The 23,375-nt window shown below is 38.8% G+C and overlaps 1 protein-coding gene across 9 annotated transcripts in view; it reads left to right on the forward strand.

Annotated features, from left to right (window-relative positions):
• CTNND2 (catenin delta 2) overlaps positions 1-23,375 on the forward strand; it is a 676,745-nt gene that overhangs the window by 528,098 nt on the left and 125,272 nt on the right. For all 9 annotated transcript variants that reach the window (XM_086740367.1, XM_086740369.1, XM_086740370.1 and 6 more), the window contains one exon: positions 10,088-10,271. In XM_086740367.1, the coding sequence (XP_086596493.1) occupies positions 10,088-10,271 (184 nt within the window). The remainder of the gene's footprint in view (positions 1-10,087; positions 10,272-23,375) is intronic.

The raw sequence follows: 23,375 nt of genomic DNA on the forward strand, positions 1-23,375 counted from the left end.
CTAGTTTGTGTTTTGGCTTGGTTGGTCCTCTGTTGTCACCTCATGTTATACAACATTGTTATGTAGTTGTTTTACATTTCTGTTCCATTTTTAGTAGCTGCCACATGTTTATAATGAAGTATTTATAACCTTATTGATAGTCTCTCAGTGTTACTGAAAGCAATTACATATTGTCCTGCTTTTATCTATCTTATGTCTACCTCTATGGAGGTAACCACTGCAGGTTAAACCTCCTTTTTGATTGCATGTTGCCTATTACTATGTGCATAAATTGTTGGTTGGCAAGTTGGTCAAGACACTCCAGAAGGTCCCTTTGAGCCTTGTATGTGTGTTTGCTAATCAGTGAGCAATTTAGTGAGCCTGCAGTGATGTGCAAAACAAGTTGAAGGGAGTATTCTATTTAAATGGACCTTTTGGCTCAGTGAAAGATTTATTGTGATTTTTTTTTTTTTTTTAGGTATTTCTGGTTGTTTCTTTGGAATTTTTAACTTCCTAGTACAATGGCAATTCTGCTGTTGGGAGTTCCCAAAGTCAAAATCACATGCCTGTAGTTGTTTCCTATTTGTGGTGCTATTTTCTAATTGGACTTTGTAAGGTCTTACACTTGTGATTTTTTTTATGGTAAATCATACTTAACAATATTATGGCAAAGAGCTGACTATTTAGTATCTAGGACCTTGAAGCAGTTTATCAATTTAATAATTTTCTGCAAAAGTGCCCTTGACATTAGCTTAGTTACTGGAGTGTGTAAACACAGATGTGAAATTTTATTGTGATATAAACTTTTCATTTAGAGGTGGCAACTATTTGTAGCCCTATTGCTCTTTGGAAATTTGATTTGAAAATGAGTAAAGGCTGTTTTATCCCACTCTGTGGTGACCTTCCAACAGAAGGTAAAAAATCTTCTGTGAGTTGCATCCTTAGTATTTCACCTTGATGTAATTCTTAAAATCTCTATTATATCCCTTTCTTTTGCAGTTTTATATCAGATGTTGTTCCAGTATTGATCATATTAAATATCTCACTTCTTAATTATATTCAAGTTATATGCAAGTATAAGGAAGCTCAGCCACTTCAAGCCCTAATTAATTAGCTTTTTGATATTTAGTATAAAAAAATAGGTAGGAAGATAAATTTGTAAAGTGGATTGCTTTTGGAACCAGAGAGGATTTTGTCATTACATTGACTGAAAATTATATTATAAAGATATAATATGTTTTAGATTCAGATACGCATCCTGGATATCACAAACTTCAAACAGACAATGTGAAAAGCCATCTGTATGCTTAAATTGTCATGATGGTGTAGCCATGGTAATATTGCTGCTGCAAGGTTGACATAAATTTGGTTCAATATGTGCTTAGCTAAGAGAATAAGACTGCCAAATATAATTTGGTACAGGTAACTCTATGTAGTTAAAGAAAATGGAGAAATGGGATAAATGCAGGAATAGTGTTTAACTGTGGAATAGCTTCTCCTCTACCTCCAACATCCAGTCACAGTGTTGTGTCAAGTCAAGGAAATTAGAAAGGTTAAGTATGGAGATCAACAACTGCTAGCACAAACCACAGCTTTCAGAAGTACTTGTTTTGATTTGGGAAGAAAAGATGTTAATTCATTGCTGATTAGTTTCTCCTCTGCAGATAAGCAAATTCTCTGTAATAAATTTAAACAAGCGCTTCGAGGAACTTATGAAGCACCGAGACAGGTGACTTACAGACTTTAAGCTTAATTATTTTTTTAAATAATAGATTTAGGATAAGATTCACAAATTTCAAATCTACTTGCTTAGGCACTAAAATTTGCTTGTATGTTTCAAATGCTTTTCATTCGAAAGGGAGATTTGAAGGGTACTAGCTCTAATGAATCTTTCCTACTCTTTCTTTAAATGGATGTAATTGCAAGTACACTATCCTACCACAATCAATTTTAAAAGTTGATTAAATCCTTTGTACTAATTTACTTCTAATTAGGGGTTTTAAATAACATTTGTGTTCAGCATTAATAACATTATTTCTGTGCTGAACATTTGTTTACTCTGGATTGAAGCCAGTGCCTGAATGAGGAATTACATATTAGAGTTTCTTCAGGATGTGTTTCTTCAAGTACAAAAGCCTTTTCAGTTCCCAAAGGTTACATGATAGTTTGACTCCCTCCCGTTGCCTGAGATACTTTTAATCAAGGTATTCTTCAGCCTCTGCCCTGAGTTTTGTGAGCCAGTGAGAATTTCTTGTAAAATGCCAAACTCCATCAAATCTCCTACAAGTCTCAGATTGCAGTAAAAACATGCATTTAATCTCACAGCTCAGACTTTGCATAGAACCGTTTATGGTTCCTTGCTGTTACATTTGAACTTCTTATGAGGAAAAAAGGAAACCAAGGATTTGTTGAATGCAGAAAAAGTACTTGTTACTGCTCCCTTGATAAAATTACGCTTATGCCACACCATTATGCAAAGCTAAGCCAAAGCAAAACAGATGAAGCCACCTGGTCTGCAGAAGTGGTTGCTAGAGTTAATCAAGCCAAAGGTCCATGTACCCCAACACAACTTCAGAGGTCCTCCCTCAGCTTCAGAGGTCTCACCAAGGGAGTACAAACCCTCTGGCCTGTTATTAGCAAAGTCAATGGCATGGTTAGTGGGCTACAGGGCTACTCTGCTTTTCCACCCCAGTAATCAGCTACATTAAGGTTTTACAGAGAGTCTTCAAAAATTGCTATTGCATGATCATAATGGCTAGAAAGTACTTCCAATATCTACTTGTACTTCTCCAGACTAGTAAGCTGACATTATGACAGTGAATGTGCTGTAACAAGGCACAGTCATGTAAGGAGGAACACTGTTGTACTTTACAGTACAGTTCTACGGTCTGGTAAAGTTTAAACTTTACATTTAGCGTCACCTACAGAAAGCATTGTCATAATTTCTAAAAGTGTGAAAGTGATTTCCAAACAAATTCAGAGCAGAAATTAATTGACATTTTATAAAGTCTTCCTATGAACCTATCGTGCAGCCACTTACTGAGATACCAAATCTTGGTAGCCTTTTTCCTTGCAAACTGTGAAGGTAAAAGGCTGTTGGGAAACTGGTTTACAACCTATAAGCTACAGTATCTTCAATTCCAGAGCCATTCAAAACACATCCTATTTATAGTTCATATGTAATGACAAATCTAAAAGTAATTTAATAAATTGTGCAGTTTTGCTTCAGAAATGATGCTGTCTTACCAAATAGCGCTTATGCAAACAATATTGACAGTTCAACTGAATCATTTTATACAAAATCTATTGCAATTTACTGTCTAATTATAAAACAGCCTTTGCCCCCTCTCTCAGTATGCTGTCACCGTTTAGTCTCTGAAAATGGGAAAACCCACTGATAGGATTTGTTGTATTCATGAAGGCTCATTCTCAGCTTTTTCTGAATTATCAAATTAACTACTTCACCCCCTGCCGCTCCCATTTAAATAAGGAGAGGTTTTAAAATAGATGCTTTTTCAAATCTTCTGCCCTGCTTTCTTAGCAACAGGCTGGGCCAGTGATTTATTGTGTAAGGTGTTACGTTCAAAGTATTGTTATAGGTAAAAGGGAATGTACTGATGAAACAGTGATACAAAACCTTTCTCAGGTTGGCAGTGCCTGGTTCCCTGGAGGTGAACAGGGCAAAGGCAGAACAAGTCACCATGGTGCCAGGTTCTCAGCTGGGAGTAGTGTGATGCCCATGCCAGCAGAGTCCTTCTCTCCTTTCTCTTAGGGATCTACTTGGGGTTGGTTTCATAAATTTTCTCGTCACAGCCTGCCTCCTTGTCCCTGCTTCCCAGGCAAGTTCCCATTCACTTGTCCTAAATTTACCACACCGGTCCCAGCATAAAAACCGAGTGGTCCCTTTTTGGTCTCTTTTTCTCTCTGGCATGGGGATCGCTCCCATGTATGAACCACATCAGTTTCCAGGTCTTCATGGGAAATGACTATTTTTCGCTTGTTCGATCAGTTTTCCATCTTCTATGGAAAATTCATTCAAGTCGCTTTGATTCATATGGCAATGAAACCGATTTCATTATTTCCGTATTAATATACTACAGAAATGATTTTTGTATTTATTTTTTTTTACTTTGGTCAAATGTAAGTCTAAGAGGAAATATCAAATGAGACAGTCTGGAGTGATAAATAGAGGACATCTGTTGCAGCATATGGCGTGATGTAACAGCTGCATTGAACTTTTTCAACAAGTAGTAATCCTTCGGAAAAATTCAACGCAGCATTTCGTTTTGATGCCCCTGCCTGAATGAAGGAGTATTGAAACACTTGCAGTGTAAAATCACTCTGTGATTTGAAATGTTTGCCACTTGCAACACAGAATATTTACATTTTCTTCTGAAAATAGTTTTTATTTTGAAACAGATCAACAGATCTGAATATTTCACTTTTTTTTTTTACAAAATGAAAGTTTGACAATATACTAAAACATTTTATTTTTGTGATGAAATAACTTTTTTTCACTGTGACTGCTGATTTTGTTTTTTTAATTCAGAGGCCAAATGCCCCCTCAACCCCGGGAGCCCACACCTGGCTGCCATGGAGCGGATCCGGCTGTGCAGAGCAGCACTGGAATTACTGAGGGCTGCAAGTGTCAAAGCTGCAGTAAAAGACAGCAAATGCCTTTTCTAGCACTTGAGAGCTTGGGGTAGAAGATTTTTTCCTAAGAACTCCAGAAAAAAAAATTCCTTGCACTTAGCTTCTGTACAGGGTATTTAGCTCCTTAAATTTCAATCTTAATTGTAATTTTTGTGAGGGAAACTCCCTGTAGTACCCATGTGCCTTCAGCATATAAACAAAAAATCCTGCCGAAGCTGTGTTCACTCTTACTGGGGTATAGGGTCTCCCAGCTCTAACAAATGGCACTCTGCATCAGTCCATGAGCAAACTGTTAAATTAAGATGGAAGAAAAAACCTAGATGAGTTTGAAGACTTCTATATTTGATTTGATTTGGTTTTCTATAGAAAGAATATTAAATAAGCAAAATCTTGGTATACATTTAAGACTGACACAAGCATACCAAATTGAGAAGAATCAAAGTCTTGTTCCTCCCAATAGTGTTTTTTTACTTGTGATCATTTTACCCTATAATTTATTTGGCAAAGTCTATCTTTTGCAGCACAATTTAAAAAAAAATACATAGTGTGGCAGGGACAATGCTTTTTGGAAAAGGTGACGTTTCCAGTTTCTTGGTTTCCATTTATATTTGTAGTCTAAGTTGTTCTAAGGGGCTTGCTTATATATATAAAAGTCATAATTTGAGGTAGCATTAAATCATGCACTGAATAGTTGTTCGTCTTTTGCACATACTCTCGTGCTAGGGTGCTATTTTGCATGGAAGTACCAGTTCTAAGTGAAACACTGGCTAAAAAATGCATTGAAGATTTTAATCAGGATGAGTTTGGGCTCCAGCCTGATTCAGAGATGATGGGTTTTGGCTCAGATTGCTCCATTAAATTGAGTGTCTTCAAATTTTTAAAATATTTCACTTTGGTTCTTTAGGATAAGTGGTGTGGTGTCTATTGCAATAGCTTAATTTATGTAAAAAGGAGTGCTGTTTCTAAGTTGAAAGAATGGTGGATAAGTTCTGTCTGCTAAGCATTAGTAGCATCTCATCAGCCTGGACTGTGCTTTTAAAAGGGTTGGTCTTGTGTTCAATCTTCTGGACTTTGGCTAAGAGAAAGATAAATCAAAGTTTTTTTCTGTTGTCTCAATTCCCTCTTCCAGTATCAACAAACAAATTGCCTTAACTAAGATCTGCCTGTAGTTTTCCTTATGAACTGTATCTGTACAGTTATGTCTTTGAAAAGGTTGATTATAATCTTTTTCAAAAGTTACAACCAGTTTTAAAATTCAATTGTCATGATTGTGAAAGGCCTTCTTAGAAAAGGTGATTTATGTTTAGTGAGTTAAATAACCTGTTGAACATAGTAGATGCATGTTCTCTGACAAGCTATTCCGGAAGGTGTAACTTAGTACAGCAAGATCTCGATAGTAGGCATTCCATACACTCCTCTGAGAGTCCTTCATCTGATGTCTGCAAGCCTAGTAATTGGTAATCAGACCCCAAATCCATCTTCCAGCTGAAACCAGCTGAGTTGTTGAATTAAGAGCTCTCTCCCAATCCATATAGAGCAGGATGGGTCCCACTGTTGATGATGAATCACTGATATGCTGAGTCCTGTCTCTTCCCTTCTTTTGGGCAGCTGATGACACACAAATGACTTAGAGGATAGTCAAGGCACCTCTGAGGCTATTCCAGACTTGCTTATTGTGCTCAGAATCTCAGTTCAATCAGGGCTTTCAGAGTAAAGTGGAAAATTATCTCAGTGACCAGCTCCTTACTGTAGTCTTAAAGGGCATATAATGCATACATACTTGAAAAATATGTTCACAGTCATATGGAAAAGAGATAGCTCCATAATGGAAGGTGCCTCGGGTAAAAGATTTTTTATCACTTCCCCTTGCAAAGTCAAGGGAATGGATCATCTTCTTAGACCCCCACATAAATCTAGCTCCAGGTCGCCCTCAGCAAAAGTAATGGGAAGTGAATTGCCAGTGCCCTTTCATAATTGCAGATCCTTAATTAAGGAAGGGTACAAGTAGGAACTTAAAATGCCAGCCTCAGCAAGTAGCAGGCTCTGCTACTTGTGCAAATAAATTACATAAAACTTGTCAGAATAAAATTGGGTTTTTTTTCATTAATGTGGTTGGTAGTAGTCAAAGACTTAAAATTAGATAAAAGGCATTGTTCTAGGGTGGAAGAAATTTATCTTACTCCTTAAAACTGTGTGTGAGGTGCAAAAACTCTGAAGACAGTGTCAGGCTTACTGGGCAGTGCCATTTTCCTTGATTCTGCCTGAACTTACAGTCATTTTTGGGGAAGGTAGAATAGCTAATTTACCCTGATGATCCCTTCATCCTCTTACTGGTTTAATTTCCAGTTAGTGAAACCAGATCCTGTGTTTTGGCTCTTGGGTGAGTATGTAGGAGAATGGATCGAGAGCAGCCCTGGGGAAAAGGACTTGGGAGTGCTGGTGGATGAGAAGCTCAACATGAGCTGGCAATGTGTGTTTGCAGCCCAGAAAGTCAACCGCATCCTGGGCTGCAATCGAAAGAAGTGTAGCCAGCAGGTCGAGGGAGGCGATTCTGCCCCTCTGCTCTGCCTTGGTGAGACCCCCACCTAGAGTACTGAATCCAGCTCTGGAGCCCTCGGCACAGGAAAGGGAAGGGCCCCAGAGGAGGGCCACGAAGATGATGAGAGGGCTGGAGCACCTTTCCTATGAAGACAGGCTGAGAGAGTTGGGGCTGTTCAGCCTGGAGAAGAGGAGGCTCCAGAGAGACCTTATAGCAGCCTTCCAGTACCTAAATGGAGCTTATAGGATAGATGGGGAGAAACTCTTTAGCAGGGCTTGTTGCTATAGGACAAGGGGTAATGATTTCAAAATAGAAGGAGGTAGATTCAGACTTGATATAATGAAAAAAAATATTTAAAGTGAGGGTGGTGGAACACAGGAACAGGTTGCCCAGAGAGGTGGTGGATGCCTCATCCCTGGAAGTATTCAAGGCCAGGCTGGACGGGGCTCTGGGCAACCTGATTGAGTTGGAGATGTCCCTGCTTCTTGCAGGGGAGTTGGACTGGATGACCTTTGGAGATCCCTTCCAACTCTAACTATTCTGTGATTCTATGATTCTGTTTTTATTTGGACTTGGAGCTCACCTGTTACTGTGACAATTTATTGAGCAAAAGCTTACATGCAGCGTCAAGTGCATTTTAAATAGAGAAAAAGGGCTTTAAAATATTTCTAGGCACCTCAACTGTTGCTGAATACCAACTTATAATGGTATTTTTGCAAGTTTACTTTTAATTAGCAAGAACCTAGAGTGAATAGAAAACACTGTATACATACACATTTTTAAGCATTTTTCTAGACAGGGCTCTTATGTTTGCTTCTTTTGTATTTTTTTTCTGCTTTTCCAGTTTATGACTAGTTCTTGAAGGCCAAAGTGTGGTTTTGTTGCCATCCTCACTTCCAAAATAAGACTTCTTTACAAAAAAGCAACTCATTGTCTCGCGTAAGAACTAAATTCCCCCCCCGAAGGGAGAAAGACTTACATCCTAATTCTCTACTTCTCTACCATGCACATCATTTACACCTGTCCAGATAAATGTAAAAAATAGGCAACCACATTATTTTTTTTACTGACTAAACCCATCAAAATACTAGGTATTTCAGGAATAGAAGATATGCCAATAAAGCTTACCAAGAACAGATCATAGAGAAATGAGTATAAATATCTTTATGAAGGTCTTATTACTTTTCATAATGATATTAACAACAGAATTCAAACAAATACTCTTTTCCTTTTAAAGCAGCAATTGTTAAACGAAAAAGTGAGCAGTATTCTTATTTCCACTGGTTTGGGGTTTTTTGGGGGCTGTAGCTAAAGTCTATCAGTTTCTGCCTATTTCCTACATACAGATAATATTAAAGTGTGTGGGGGGGTGTTTAATTGGTATGCTGAGCAAAATTTTTGCATTAAACTGGATATCTGTCTTTGCATACAGTTCCATATAAAATAATTAAAACATGAAGTTGTGTAACTGAAACAGTCTCTCCATAGAGGTAATTAATTTTAAAGGGAAACCAAAAAATGTAGTTTGATTCCTGTTAATTACACCTCTTCTTCAAAACACAAAATGTAAAGAAAGCCTTGAGCAAGTAGTTTCCTTGCTGCTTGTACTTATAAATGTCTGGGTCTATGTTCTTATGGTCTTTAGTAGTTTCCTCCCACCACCACTGGCTTTGGCTTTTCATAGTGTAATGGTCGTATTTGTAACCTCATGTCTACAGTGATGATAATCTTTCTCCATGTTAGTGCAGGACTTCATAGCCATAAAGGCAAAACTGAATTTTGCACCTCAAGTTTAGATGTGGGGCCAGGCTGCTGTCAGTACAGGAAGGAAAGCAGGAAAGAGTAGGGTTGGATTCGAGAGAAGAGGACATATGTTGGCAAGAGGAGAGGGAGGAGGGGGCAGGCTTGCTTTCACACCTGCTCCTGGGAGGACATAGGCCAGAGATAAAGACTGCTGCTGCTTCAGAGCAGCGCATTGCCCTCCAGCTTGCCCCCGTGCTGGTAGGCTCTTGGCGCAGCACAGAAATCAAATGTGCTTTTCTAGCAAATATAGAAATGTGTATGAGGGAATGAAAAGCAGAGTGTCTTTTGCCCCCAACAATTTCTTGCGTGCTTTCTGTGTGACACATCTGCAGTGGCCCTGATCCTTGTAGCTGTGCTCAGAAAGCTTTGGCTCTTGATTACTCTTCCTCTTTTTTGGCACATTATGAATTTTAACAGAAGAGGATTTTAAAAGTTCTAGTAAGTCTCCTTCTGAGTCGCACCATTAAACTTGTTGTTTCTGTGCAAAAATGGTAGTATCCTGTGACTTTGAATAGTAAAATATTTAAGAAATAAAAGGTGGCTTGCTGGAGGCCAGTATGATACCATACTACTGTATCAGGTTGTGGAAGAGGTCTTTTTGCTTGTAGTGCCAACTGGCCTAGCCAATTACTTTCATTACATGGAAGATCACAGAAAGAGTTGGGTGTTTGTTCTCTCAATGCATATCTATAAACAGTGATAGTCAGCGTAAATCTGAACTTGTTCTCTGCTATTGGTTTTTATTACTTTTATTTAGAAGGAAGAATTCTGAAGTCCAAGCGCTAAAAAAAGTATGTAATACTCCTTCATTCCACGTGTTCACAGCCTAAATCAGCCTGTATCATAAACAGCTGCTCAGCTTTTAGGCTTAGGTCTGAGAAATTTCCAGTGTTGCTGTGACTACTTGTGTACTCAAAGCTGTTTTCCCACTACGAAAGCCTGCAGGTATCATTCAGTCCCACTTACAATGTAGCCTTTTTTTTCTTGGTAGAAACAGCTTCATTAAGTGCACCAACACAGTGAAATATTGTGAAGTTTTTTTTTAAAACTAAATCTATTCAGTCTATTTTTTGGAGAAGTGTTAATTATTAATCATTTGCTTTTTTTTTGTAGGAGTTCTCTGGAATCTATCCTCTTGTGATGCACTGAAAATGCCAATCATCCAGGATGCCCTTGCAGTGTTGACCAATGCAGTAATCATCCCTCACTCCGGATGGGAAAACTCTCCGCTCCAGGATGATCATAAAATACAACTCCATTCATCACAGGTGCTGCGCAATGCCACTGGGTGCCTAAGGTGAGTACTGCAAAACATTTGCTTTGCCTTAGTCATCGTGCTTTGGCTTGAATTTTTATTTTTCATTCTTAGGCATCTGTAAAGTAAATAATTGGTTTGCGTGTCAGTGAAGACTATGACTTCCAGTGCTGTAAACTTAGAGTTGGAAATTAATTAGAAAACAAGCTTCAGGCCATTAAGAAAACAATCTCTAGAAGCCCTGCTGTGGGTTTTCCTTTTTTCTTTTCTTAACAGCTTTGACCAATCTTCTCATCCAAGCTCGTCTATTACAGATCTTTTTCTCCTTGTAGATTTGTCCCGTTTCCCTAGTTGCTTAAGCAAACTCAATATATTCTCACTATTACACCGAATTTAATCAGCACAAAAAAATAATGAAGATGCTCACAAAAAGTAACATGCCTTATGGGTTCCAGATGCCATTACTGGAGTTATGATAAATATATAAAGTAGATTTTTTCTGCTCTGGGAAGATGAAAAATGGATTGCAATAAGCGACCAACCAATTTAGCATTGTGCAGCTGCAATACTTAAATATATCCATAGCAAGTGTGGTGTGTGTTTATATTTATGTTTGTATGCTAAACCTGTATATGCAACACCAGGGTACACTCATATAAATATGTACAACATGATCTGTCCATTCCTAAATATCACTGCAGATGTGAGAATGGAAATAGGATGAGAAAGAAGAGTTTCAGTTCTGACAAAGCCTTACAAAAGGACTGAGTCATAGCAATTTCTGAACTCCAATCCATATAATTTTGTTGAAATATTTTAACATATAAGGCAAATTCTTTTAAGCGTTGGGTTTTTTTTTTTTCTCCTTCTATATTGGAGATTCTGTAATCTATCTTGGAAACATAAGATTGATTAGTTAATGTTTTTACATACATCACAGGAAAATTGTTAGGTGAATAGTACGTATCAATAATACATTCTATGTTGTATGCTGCATCCAAAGCAGATAGCCATCAATGAGCTAAATAAAAAAAAAAAACATTTATTAGGAGGCAAAGTAAAACAGCAGTATTTTTTAAAATATCTGCAGCAAGCACCTTTTTGTCTTTGTGTTGTTTCATCAAATGAAATTACTTGCTTTCAGAAGTAATATCTGAAAAGTTTAAGGGAAAAAGTAATATTATTATTGATTGTTTATATGTAGTCAGAAGAGAATGAAATATAGCAGGTGATAACTTCCCTATTGTAGATATACTTGTATAGGAGTTAAATACAGATACGTATATGTGAATATCAGTTATGTTGGGATATGTGACAGAAGCTAGATCTTTGTACCTGAGTTGTATTGATTTTGCAAAGAGTTTAGTAGTATAATTGTGTTGCATTACATTCAGATTACCAGGAAAAAAAGTTAATCACTAAGACGGAAGTCATTCCATAAAGACATGTATGTGTTATACTTCTCACACTTCTGGTGTTTAACCTGTGTTGGTTAAAGAGCTGTCTCTGAAATAAGTGAAGTGTCCATTACAAGACCGGGGGTTCACAGCCCCCCTTGTCTGAATGGGCATCTCCAGTGTTGGTCTCCCCACACCATAAGCTCTATCTTCCTGTTAATTTTTCCCAACTCAGAAACTGATGTCCATCCCTGATCCTGCAAACCTCTGTTCATCCTGCCGCATAGTTGATGGATTTGTTGCACATTGGTCTTGAAATCTTTCTTCTTTTTTTTTTTTTTGTGAGTGTATGTGCACGCCTATTTGCAAACCGATGTGAGCTTACTGTAGCCTGCACTCTGGGTCAGCCTGAGGACTTGTGGCCACATGAGAATGGTACGTTGCCTGATCTAATACACACTGCTTTGCAGCAAGGCTTACTACCAAGTGCTTGATGGTACACTGTCATAGCAGAATGGCTTCTGGTCAGCTCGTGCAAAATAAGCTCATATCTGCCTGCAAAAAACTGTGCATATTATCTCTCTTCAGTCCTTCCCAGGTAACTGTAACAGCAGCTCAAACGGCTGTCCTGAGCATGTTGGTCTTCCTTCAAAACCCAGCCCCTTCACCCACAGTATGGCAATTTATTGTCTTTCTGATATCAAACGCTCCCTATTTCCCAGATGCATCTTTCTGTCCTCTCTAACAGCTTCAGATATTTATTTGGCCTTCATCCATCTTCTTTAGACAACTTCATCCCACTTAGTCTGTGTGGATGCTCTTTGGCAGAGCCACAACATTTGGAGAGGGTTGAATCCAGTTTTGCTTCACACCAGCGGGAACTTTCTTGTTTACCTTTCCCCAGTCGCTATTGAAAATCTCTCTCTCTCTGAACAAAATGTCAGGTTTGAGTTTGTGCAAGGGAGAAAAGTGTAAGTTGACAACTGTAAGATGGCAACTGGATTCTTATATTGAATTCATGTAAGATAATGGGGCTGTAGGCTGGAGGAAACTGAATGTCCGAAAGAAAAGATGAGAAAGCTCTGGGGAAATGATTGGAGTAGCATACGCTCTGTGCAGATAGTACCTTAGCTAGCATTCCTTAAGAACCCACCACCCATAATAAACTGAACAGCTCCCACACTTTCCACTTGTGACTAGTTACAAGCCTCCTATTTCCATTTCAAGATCTCACTGAACAAGGGAGGTGATGTAAATCAAGATGTACTGTGGTTGCTGGCTGAGATGCTGCTGTGTTTATCTGGTAAATGGAAAATCCATTGTCAACTTCCATGGGAGAATTTCTTCTAAGACTCTGGTTTGGTTGTCTGGTGTTTTCTTTTTCTCCTTTTGCTAGAACTGGTTTTTGAAGGGACACTGGTTAAAATTCAGTTGCACCAGGATTTTCAGTGGCAACGCTCAGTATCATAGGAAAAGTAGTGGTGTTCTGAACAGTTACAAATGTTTCTGGATCTGTAATGTTGACAGATTTTAGAGACATTGGGTTGTATTGCATAGTGTTTAGTGCTAGCAAATACTCCAGGAGGATTTTGGGGTTTTTTTCAGTCTTCTGCGCCTTTGGTTTTCTGATGGATTCACTGCTGAAAATTTTAAATAATGTCTGAGGTGCTGTGATATAATCCATATCATATACAGTGCTAATAAATAATTTGCAATGGCCATTATATAGGAATAGTCAGATCTTTGTTTTGTGGGGGTTTTTCGCTATATTATATGAATTATAATTCTTTCCTTTTCTCAGTTTCCTGATGAGAGTTTCTTATGCTTTTTCATTTAAAAAGTTGCTTATTAACTACAATTTTTAGTACTCTTATCTGCTCATTCATCAGTGTTCTTAACCAAGTTCCTAATTCTGCAACTGCAGTCACACAGTAATCCGGCTGAAGTCAGTATGAAATCATACGAAAGACGGCAGCAACATCAGACCTTCTTTTCCTGTTATTTCCTTTTTTTCCTTAAAGACGTTATTTACAAGCTGCACTTTGCATACTTTTGTGATTTGAAAAAAAGAAAATACTTTAATATAATATTGTACTAATTAATTTTATGTAACTTGGATACTTTGAAATGGCTTACGTAATTCAAAGCTCTAAATATAGCGTTATACCTGTCACTTATAAATTTCATCTTAATATTCATCTTTCCGAAATTGCCAGACCTCAGTGTGATGTCTGTTAGAGTAATCACCCAATTTACTTGGCTCCCCACTGAGGTACTGGTACTTTACCTCATTAAGCTCTGTGAAAGTTTGACTTCTCTTTTTCCTTTTGGATTTCAGCTGTGACTGCTTTATTTTGGTTAGGGAAATACTGTGTCTTTGGTTTATAATTTCTAAATAATTTAGACTTATTAGGAAAAGTCAAATGAAAACTGAATTTGGAATCCTGATTGTTTGTAGTGGGAGGTTTACTATCCTTAATCTGAAATTTTAAAATCAACCAGAGGCACATTGCACACTGTTGTCTTAACCTGAAGTGTCAAGCCTAACTGTGGTGAGTTGACCCTGGTTGGATGCCAGGTGCACACCAAAGCCACTCTATCATTCCCCTCCTCAGCTGGACGGGAGGAGAGAAAGGGGGGAGATAAACTATAACAAAAAGCTCATGGGTTGAGATAAGGACAAGGAGAGATCACTCACTAGTTACCGTCACAGGCAAAACAGACTTGACTCAGGGAAATTAATTTAATTTATTACCAATCAATAATAAAGAATAACAATGAGAAATAAGAACAAATCTTAAAACACCTTCCCCCTACTCCTCCCTTCTTCCCTGGACTCAACTTCACTCCCAGATTCTCCACCTCCTCCCCTCCAGCAGCACAGAGGGATGGGGAATGGGGTTTGCAGTCTGTTCATCACACCTTGTCTCTGCCACTCCTTCCTCCTCAGAGGGAGAACTCCTTAGAGGGAGTTCCTCTTCCCCTGCTCCTGGAGTCCTTCCCACAGGAGACAGTCCTGCTCCAATGTGGATCCCTTCCACAGGGATATTTATCTTCCAGCCTATTAGTGGATTAGAAATTGTATGGGAGGGTAACTCAAGTAGTTTTTGTTTATAAAGCCCCATACTTTCAAATCTTCATAATTTTATACTTGTTAAACCTTTCACAGAGTACCATTAATTATTTTTTTACTGAAAAAAAAGTAAGTTGCAAGCTCTCAGAGTAGAAAAGCAAAGGGGAAAAATTCTTTTAAAACATAAATTGAATGTAACTGACCCAGTAGTATTTTTGGAATATATCAACTTTTGGAAGGAACATATTAGCTTATTAAAACAATTTGTGTTAACCGTAAAGCTTGAATATCAAATGTTTTTAACTGTTTTGTGGATGAATTATCTGTTTCACAGACATATAAAGCTAATGCATTTATCCCACAGTCTTATTTCTCATCGAGTTCTCTTCTAAGCATCTGAAGTTTATTGATTCCTTTTCCTAGGATCTTCTGTAATCTGTTTTGAATATAACGTTCTGCTGCATATGACAAAAGAAGATGTGGGAGCGGTATAAAATAAATTGCACAGGCTGTATTATTCATCATCTGTTTAGTTTCTAAAGAAACATACATGTATATGAAGAAACATTCCTGTGTATATATATGTGAAACATGTTTCTTAAGAAACTAAACTGATAGATGTATGTATGTGCATGTGTATATGTGTGTTTACATGTATATACATGGAGATATAAAAGAGCTGATTAGTGATGCTAAAATACATTTCTGTCTTTACTGTCTGGTGCAAGCTCTGAGTGTCTTCAGTTGGGTATAAACAGAGCTGACTTCTTACAGTAGGACGAGGGCCTTTGCTGCGATTTTGTGATTCTCTTCCTATCAACAGAACAGTCACATTAGACCATCACTCTGTATGCTGTAGCGAATACAGAGATGTTGGACTTGCCAAGCTATCTTGGTGTCTCACTTGCTTTTTCTAGAGGCCAGGAGCTCTTCTCAGGCTGACCTTGCAATCTTGTGCATCAGATAACAAGAAAGCCTACGCTCCATGAAGAAGCCTGTTAGAGTGCACAGTTAGGACAAAACTCATATTAATTGTGTATTTTCACTGGCAGCCTACTCAAGAGTGAAACTTTTACTACAAGCAGTTCCAGCAAGCAAGAGGCATGGGGGAGAGAGAGACCTACCTAGAGGGATACTGACGTAGGGTTGTCCACTTGAAGAGAGGAAGCGGTCCAAATCCAAACGCACCGTTTTTCCTTCTCTTAGCCTCTTCAAATCCAGTCTTATCCTGGAGAAAGGGGAAATCACCACTGATCTTATCTTCTTAAAACATTTTGAGCTATTAAAATTACAAAGCTGATGTAATTAAAATACAAGGACTAGCAGATTTGATGCCAAATGTCTAGCTACATTCTATGAATGTATTGTGGTGAAATAGATTTTACATAGTTTACAGAGTGGCACACCGTGTGTTAAACCTCATTTGGCCACAGCTAGGATGTTGAATCAAGATAGAGAGTTCCTAAACTCCAGTGTTATACTGGCTATACTGGTGTGTCCATTATTAAACAAACACACGCTCTCCTGACAGCTGTTCTCAGCTTGGGAGTTTGTCTAGGACTTGGAGTTGGAAGTAAGTGCAGAGGAAAGCCTTGTCAAGAAGCTAAGTAAAAGCCTAGTTTTAGTGTCTGGGTCTGTGAAGTTCAATCTCTTTTCACTGAAGCTTAAATTCTTATTAAAATCAGATCATTTATGCTCCTGGATCCCAGCAAAAACAAGCTGTGGAGGAATTGAGGGGCTGATGTCAAGTCTCCATTATTTTGAAGAAACGGAGAAGGATTCCTGAAATGTACTATATGAATGACTGACAGATAATTGCCAATTTAAGATAAATGAAGGTATCTTGATCACAGCTTCTACCTCTTGTCTTTCCAGGTTAAAGCTAAATGGCATATTGCTTACTTTTAAATATATTAGCTCAGGAGTTCTGTATTACTTGTACGTGATGCATTTTGAAAAACTATCTTTAACAAGCTTGAAAATGCCTCCCAGAGTACCATATGGGAACGTAGTTCAGAGGAGGAAAAATGAGCTGAACTGCTCTTTCTTGTTTTTTAAAACAAGAAAGAAAGGAAGAAACACTAAGTTGGATTTACCTAATGGCAGGCATTTTAATCAATGAGTAGGTGTCTATATAACAGCCTGGTTTTTAGAGGCTTGGGATACTTCTAGATTGTTGCTGACTCACCAGCTCTGAAAATCATTTGTAGCTTTGATGTCTATGAGAATGAGTTTAAGTGTCCAATTTCAGGCACCCTGATTGAAAACTTTCAGATAGGCTGCTTTCATGGGCATGAACTGTGCAAAATGTATTTTCGGGAATGCCTAGAACTTCCACTAGGTCATGTGTAAATGCGCAGGACCGTATTCCTGGTCTTCCAACCACAAACCAACACAGGAAAAATCACGAGCAATTAATAAAGAGTCAGTCTACTGTGGAAGACGTATTTCACTTAGCAAGAAGCTGAAAGAGCTAGTCTAGAAAAAAGTCACAAACCAATCTGAGAGGCCACAACGATTGCGTCCCACTTAAGCATAAAGTTTTGGAGGCAAATTTCTACAGGATATGGGAAAGATTGTTCTTTACTGAATCCTGCAATCGTTCAGAAATGTAGCTGAAATAAAAATCTAATTGTAGATTCAGGAGAAGAGGGAGATTTTAGTATTAATATATCAATGTCCTCTGATTATTGCTTTAATATTTTTATTCAGAAGATACTCAAGGGAAAGTACCCACAGAATTAAATGTGTAGCTGTGTCAGATACTTAAGCACCCCACTTTTTCTTCACAGTGCAGTTATACCTACTTTGCATATTCCTGCACAAATTTATAAGGTTTTTACAAGATCATACCATATTAATTATACACGAGTATTCGACTAGTGCTCTGAAGTTTCATGCTTTTTCAGTGTTTCTGGTAAAAGCATTACTTCAGCCTATTGAAGCCACTAAAGCGAAGGGCTCTAGAGCAGAGGATTGCTCTGAGGGACCGTTCCTAAAGCAGCAAAACCGCAAAGGCAAAAGCACAGGGAGAGAGAGGGTATCCAGCACCACCACTGTCCAGACTGGGAGAGATGGAGTTCCTGACAAGCAGCAGCTCTGACTCAGTGTTAGCAGGGACAAAAGTGATGGCAGACAAACCTCCTCACATACAAGAGCAGCCCCTAGGGAGCACGAGCAACCAGGGTATGGCGCGTCAGAAGGGCGTGGAGCAGCAGTTTGGGTGGCAATTGGCACGGAGAAGGTGCACGGGCAGGGTGCAGTCTCCCTCTTGGCTCCAAAGGGTGACTCACCTCGTGGTCATCGTCCTCCCAGGGGAGGACCCAGTTGTGGTTTCCTCTGACCCGAAAGCCATTGCCAGAAGGAGTGTGGCAACTCAGACGGTGCTCCTACACAAACACGCAGCCATCCCTGCAGGGACTGCCTGAGCCTGTCATTCATACCAGAGGGCATCAGAGATGACAGCTGTTTTCAGTGTGATGGGGTGAATGATCTGCTCAGCCTGGTGGCAGAGCTGAAAAAGGAAGTGGAAAGGCTGAGGAGTATCAGGAAGTATAAGAGGGAGATAGATCATTGGAGCCACATCGTACCATCCCTGAGGCCAAGGCAGCAGACGGAGGCTCCACAAGAAGCAGAGGATCCCCTGTCTTGTTGCAACCAAGCAGAAGAAAAAACTACTTCTGATCATTTTTGTGGCCCTCTTCTGGATCTGCTCCAACAGGTCCGTGTCTTCCCTGTGCTGAGGGCTCCAGAGCTGGACACAGTACTCCAGGTGAGGTCTCACCACAGCAGAGTAGAGGGGGAGAATCACCTCCCTCAACCTGCTGGCCACACTTCTTTTGATGCAGCCCAGGATGCAGTTGGCCTTCTAGGCTGCAGGCACACATTAGTGGCTCACGTTCAGCTTTTCATCCACCAGTGCCTCCAAGTCTTTCTTAGCAGGGCTGCACTCAATCCTTTCATCCCCCAGCTTGTATTGATACCAGGGGTTGCCTCAGCCCAGGTGCAGGACCTTGCACTTGGTCTTATTGACCCTCATGGGGTGCACATGGGCCAACTTCTTGAGCTTGTCCCAAGTAATCCCTGGACAAATAAAGAAATTAATTCATATTTCAGTGGGGCTTCATGTTTGAATGTGAATTAGAAATACTGGACCTATTTGTCAAAGTCTGCTAATTTAGGACCTAGCTGAAATATAACTCTTGTTCTTCAACTAGGATCTTTTATCCTCTTTAACACGAATGTGTGTGGGTTTTTTAAGGAAAAAGAAAAACCCAGCAACTTAACTGGCTGTCATACAGCTCTAAATATTTACTTGTTGCTATGGCAGGAGTGTATTCTTCCTGTAATTTACTAATTTACTGTTGCTGGAAATTATACACATACGTATGAAATGAATGAATATGTCTGGGTACCTTTATTTTCATCTTGCAATGTTCTTAGGCTCAGCGATGATGACAAAACTGTCAACTGCTGCCTCTTAGACTGAATAGCTTATGCTGTATCCTAGCCTTGGATTAGGGATGTGTTGAATATATCAAGTATGTTTTGAATGACTGACTGTTTTCCCAGCTGTTGGTGATTTTAGTTCTTTTCAGGTTGAATACCTACTGTTAGCTAGTGCCTAATGTGAAAATTAAATGTCCACTCATATTTGCATGGTTAGGTAGTGTTAATTTAGATTTCCTTCTGTCAGAGGTTTAAGCCGTGTGGATGTGAATGCTCTGGAGAAAGTGAAATTGTTTTGTGGGCTTTTTTTTCATTTCAGAACAGTTTTCATTTATGCAGTAGTGAGTGTTAGCTTGGCAGACACTGTAATAAAGTATGAACTGAATCTTGGTGGCCTGCTGACTTGATTTGGGCTGACTCCAAGGCTAGCTGACTACACGGGCCTCATTCTCACTGGCCAGCTGCAGAGCCGAGCATCACAGTGGCACAGCTATATTCTTTCTGGGAAGAGTCTCCAAGCCTGCATTGCACCTCGTATATTTTAGAGCATGTCACCACATCCATGCAGTCACTGCGTGACTGCGCTGTGGTTGCTTTGCCAACTATCTAAAATCCTGGATAGTAATTTTTGAATGAGTACTTTGAAAAACTGATATGGTCTGGCTCCACAGAAAATATTATTTGTCTCAGCATGACAGAAAAACTGATTGTGACAGTTCTGTAGCAGCACTCATGGTCATGGTGACTGATGGTAGAGGATGATGTTTTTGTTTACCCAAGGGAAATGAGAAACACAATCATCCAAAGTTTGTATGTCAGTTCAGTTCCACCACAGTAACTAATATAATACTTGATAAGGTTGAGGTTCTTTGGTGCTAGTCGCTTGATTTGTATATTAACTAGCTTTTCTTATCTTAAAAATGTTTACATTACTAGGCAATATGAAAAAGGAGCATGTGAAAACATACAGCCCTGCATAGTGAAGAAAAGGCAAGGCATACTTCTGCAGTTTTCTCTCATTATCTTATGGTAGACTAGTTCAAATCTGAAGAAACTTCCCTAGGAGGGAGAAGATCATTTGGTCTCTTTGCTCAGTCTGAGGATTTTCAGTAGAGATATCTGTTTGAAGTGTGCTGAGCTCGCTTCATCCTTCTGGATAAGCCAGCCGACATCACAGAGTAAAACATTATCACCCTCTTTCAGAATGTTTTGGGCACGTGAACTGTCTCACTTCAAGCACAAGAGTAATCAATGCCAGCAGCTCAAGTTGAGCCAGTGCTCAAGTCTCTTGCTGCCAGAAGGCTTTGATGGCATTCTGCGTTTCTGCAAGTTGGTGAGCTGCTGAGAGCTTGTGAGAAACGCTGCCTGGTAATATCCTTAGCACTGAAGCCCCGAGACCTGCAGCCTCCACTAACCACACTTACAAACCTTGTTACTTTTATCTGGTTTGGAGATATTTTCCCAGGATGGCTCCTGATGACATAAATAAATTTAAAAAAATACAGCTTTTGGGAGGTGTGATGAAATAGACTGCAGACTGTCAAGCCTGCTAAGCTTTCAGTCCACCCACAATGTTTGAGCTAAAGACTGAAAAGCAGCAGATCATTTCTGGATGTCATTGTTTGTGAAATTTTGCCCAGTGTTGATCTTGTGTTCTTATTGTCACCACACAGCTGCATAGAGGAGTTATGGCACTTTGTAAGATTTTTCCTTGAGCAGAGAGGACAATCTAGTAAGAATACTTTGAGAAAGGAGGATGAAGTCCATTACTTGCAATTGAATGGATTTCCCCCTTCCTGAGAGGATTAGTGAAGTGGATAGATAATTTGGGGGTAGATTGAGACTTTTATAAAGACTGACGTAAACAGTATCTGATGTCCATCACTAATTAAATTTTCTCAGTTTTATCAATTTGAATATTTCTCTGGACATGATAAAAAACTAACAGTCACACACGTGGAGTGGGAGGGTTCAAAGCCAGGGCAAGGTGCAAGGTGATGCTGATTTCCAACTGTAGCTCACTGATACGCACACAGCCTTGCGGACACTGCCTTAGAAAGACAACAACAGAACAGGGTGAAAGGATTTTCCTATCTTCTGCCAGCAAGTCTGTGCTAAAGTTTCTGTCTAATATGACAGGCAGGGTGGAAGACTTCCCTCTTTAAAAATGAGTTAAATAAAGATACTAAAGGTTCGTGGATTTTAGGGTTTTTTCCTATTACCTTCCCTAAATTAGCTTCATATTGTATTTTCAAGTTCTTTTTTACTGTTGAGAAAGTTTCATTTGGAAAGAATGAACACATTCTATTTTTTTAAATAATAATAATAATCCTGTATTTTAACTGCATCTGCATGTACTGTATAAAAACATTTAACATCTGCCTGATAGTATTTTTAGCTAGGATCACACACTACTTACAGAAGATTTCCATGACAAAGTAGTTCTGAAGTATTCATCCTAGTGTAGCTTTTTTACTTTCAAGGCTCATTTCTTTTTGTCAGGTACTCATTTATTATAGTTAGTTGCTTACAGCTTCAGCGTTTTCTCTTGAAGGACAGTAGCATTGTGAAATACCTCCTCTCTTCCCCTGCTGTCATTCATCCATCTTTATATCTGATTTACTATGCACAAAAGTACAATGCTGTTTCGAAAAAGATAGTAATGAAAGGGCACAATGTAAGTATTGTGCATACACAAATGTGGGAATTTTTTTTGTTTTTAATCCCCTAATGAAGTAAAAATGCATAATGAAATAGAAAATAAAAATATTTTATTTACAGAAAATATTCACTTAATTTCCTGGGTTCACTCTGTATAATTAGTTTGTGTTGAGGACATTTTTCGGTAGACCTGCTGTCTTTGGTCACTGGACTTCATGCTAAGAAGGAGTATCTTCTAATCAATGCAAACATGAGAAAATGCACAATATCATCTGTAGTTTTGGTCTCTAGTCATGTGTTACAGTTAGGCACTTGTTGCACTCCAGGCTTCTCAAGTAAGCACTCGCAGTCCATGGGTAGACCTAAGGCTTCCTGGCCTTGGGCACAGCTTGTGACCTCAGAAGTATTTAAGTTTTGTGTCCTCACAGACACAAGGAAGATCTCATATTTAGTTAACAAACTGAGTGGGAGGTCATCCTTTTTATAGCCTATGTGATAAAGTATGAAGTACTGGTTGTGCAGAGGCATACTGCTGCTATATGTCACACTAGTGTATACACAGGTGACCTGTAAATAATCAATGTAGTTTGCCATTTGCTCCTCAAAACCTATAGGTACTTTAATACTTTGATATTATTGTTATATATAGTAAGCATATATCATTACTTGTTAATAAACCAGAAAGAAAGATGTGTATTTATCTATGTGGGGGTTTGTATGTGTTTATATAGCTATATACTTTCTTTTTTTTTGGTACTCTTTGGCCTGAATGACAGCAGTTGGTAGTATTTCTTTTAAGAAAGTGGAAAGTGACTGCATTAGCACAAACATTTTATTCTAGAATCTAGAATAAATTCTAGAATCATGGCTCCACATATCATGAAACACATGGAAAGCATTAACTGGTTAATTATTCCCCATAATTCTCTGACATATCTCTGTCTAGACTATAATGTATACAGTATTGCTTCTGCCAGGGTTACATTTCGCTTGACCTTATGGCAAACATACAGTGTAATTACTAAATGGGGGCTAATTTATGTAAACAAGTTTTAGTTTTTTATAGCGTGAGCCCTATCATTATGTTTTATTGCTAGTGGATGTGTTATGTAGTCAGCCATTCTTCAAGGGCTTGGGTAGATCAGTGTTGTAAATTGTATTTATACTGTACACTCAAAAGATTCAGAGTTTACAAAGTGAAAGTATCATAATCCCTAGATTTGTTTTTTCCTCCTCTCCTCCAGGTATGTGAGAACTTCAATAGATCATGCTTTAGCAAAGTAAGTAAGTATATCTTACTTTGTGTAGGGGTACTCAAATAATTTTCTAGTTAGTACACAGAGTCTGAGGGACGCTAGTGCAAATCACATCTTGTATTATCAGACATAATAGGTTAAAACAAATATATAGGAGCTGGAATATATTTAATATTTTGATAACTGTCATGTACTGACCTTCATCTATCAAAAGCCATAGAGGTAGCTGCCGCACAGTGAAAGTGATTGACTTCCATAGCACCTTACAAGCCAAGCTAGCCTAATGGCTCCCATTCTTAAATCAGGTGCA

Source organism: Chlamydotis macqueenii, chromosome 2 (assembly GCF_036417535.1).
Source record: "Chlamydotis macqueenii isolate bChlMac1 chromosome 2, bChlMac1.mat, whole genome shotgun sequence".
In the NCBI taxonomy this organism is placed as follows: domain Eukaryota; kingdom Metazoa; phylum Chordata; class Aves; order Otidiformes; family Otididae; genus Chlamydotis; species Chlamydotis macqueenii.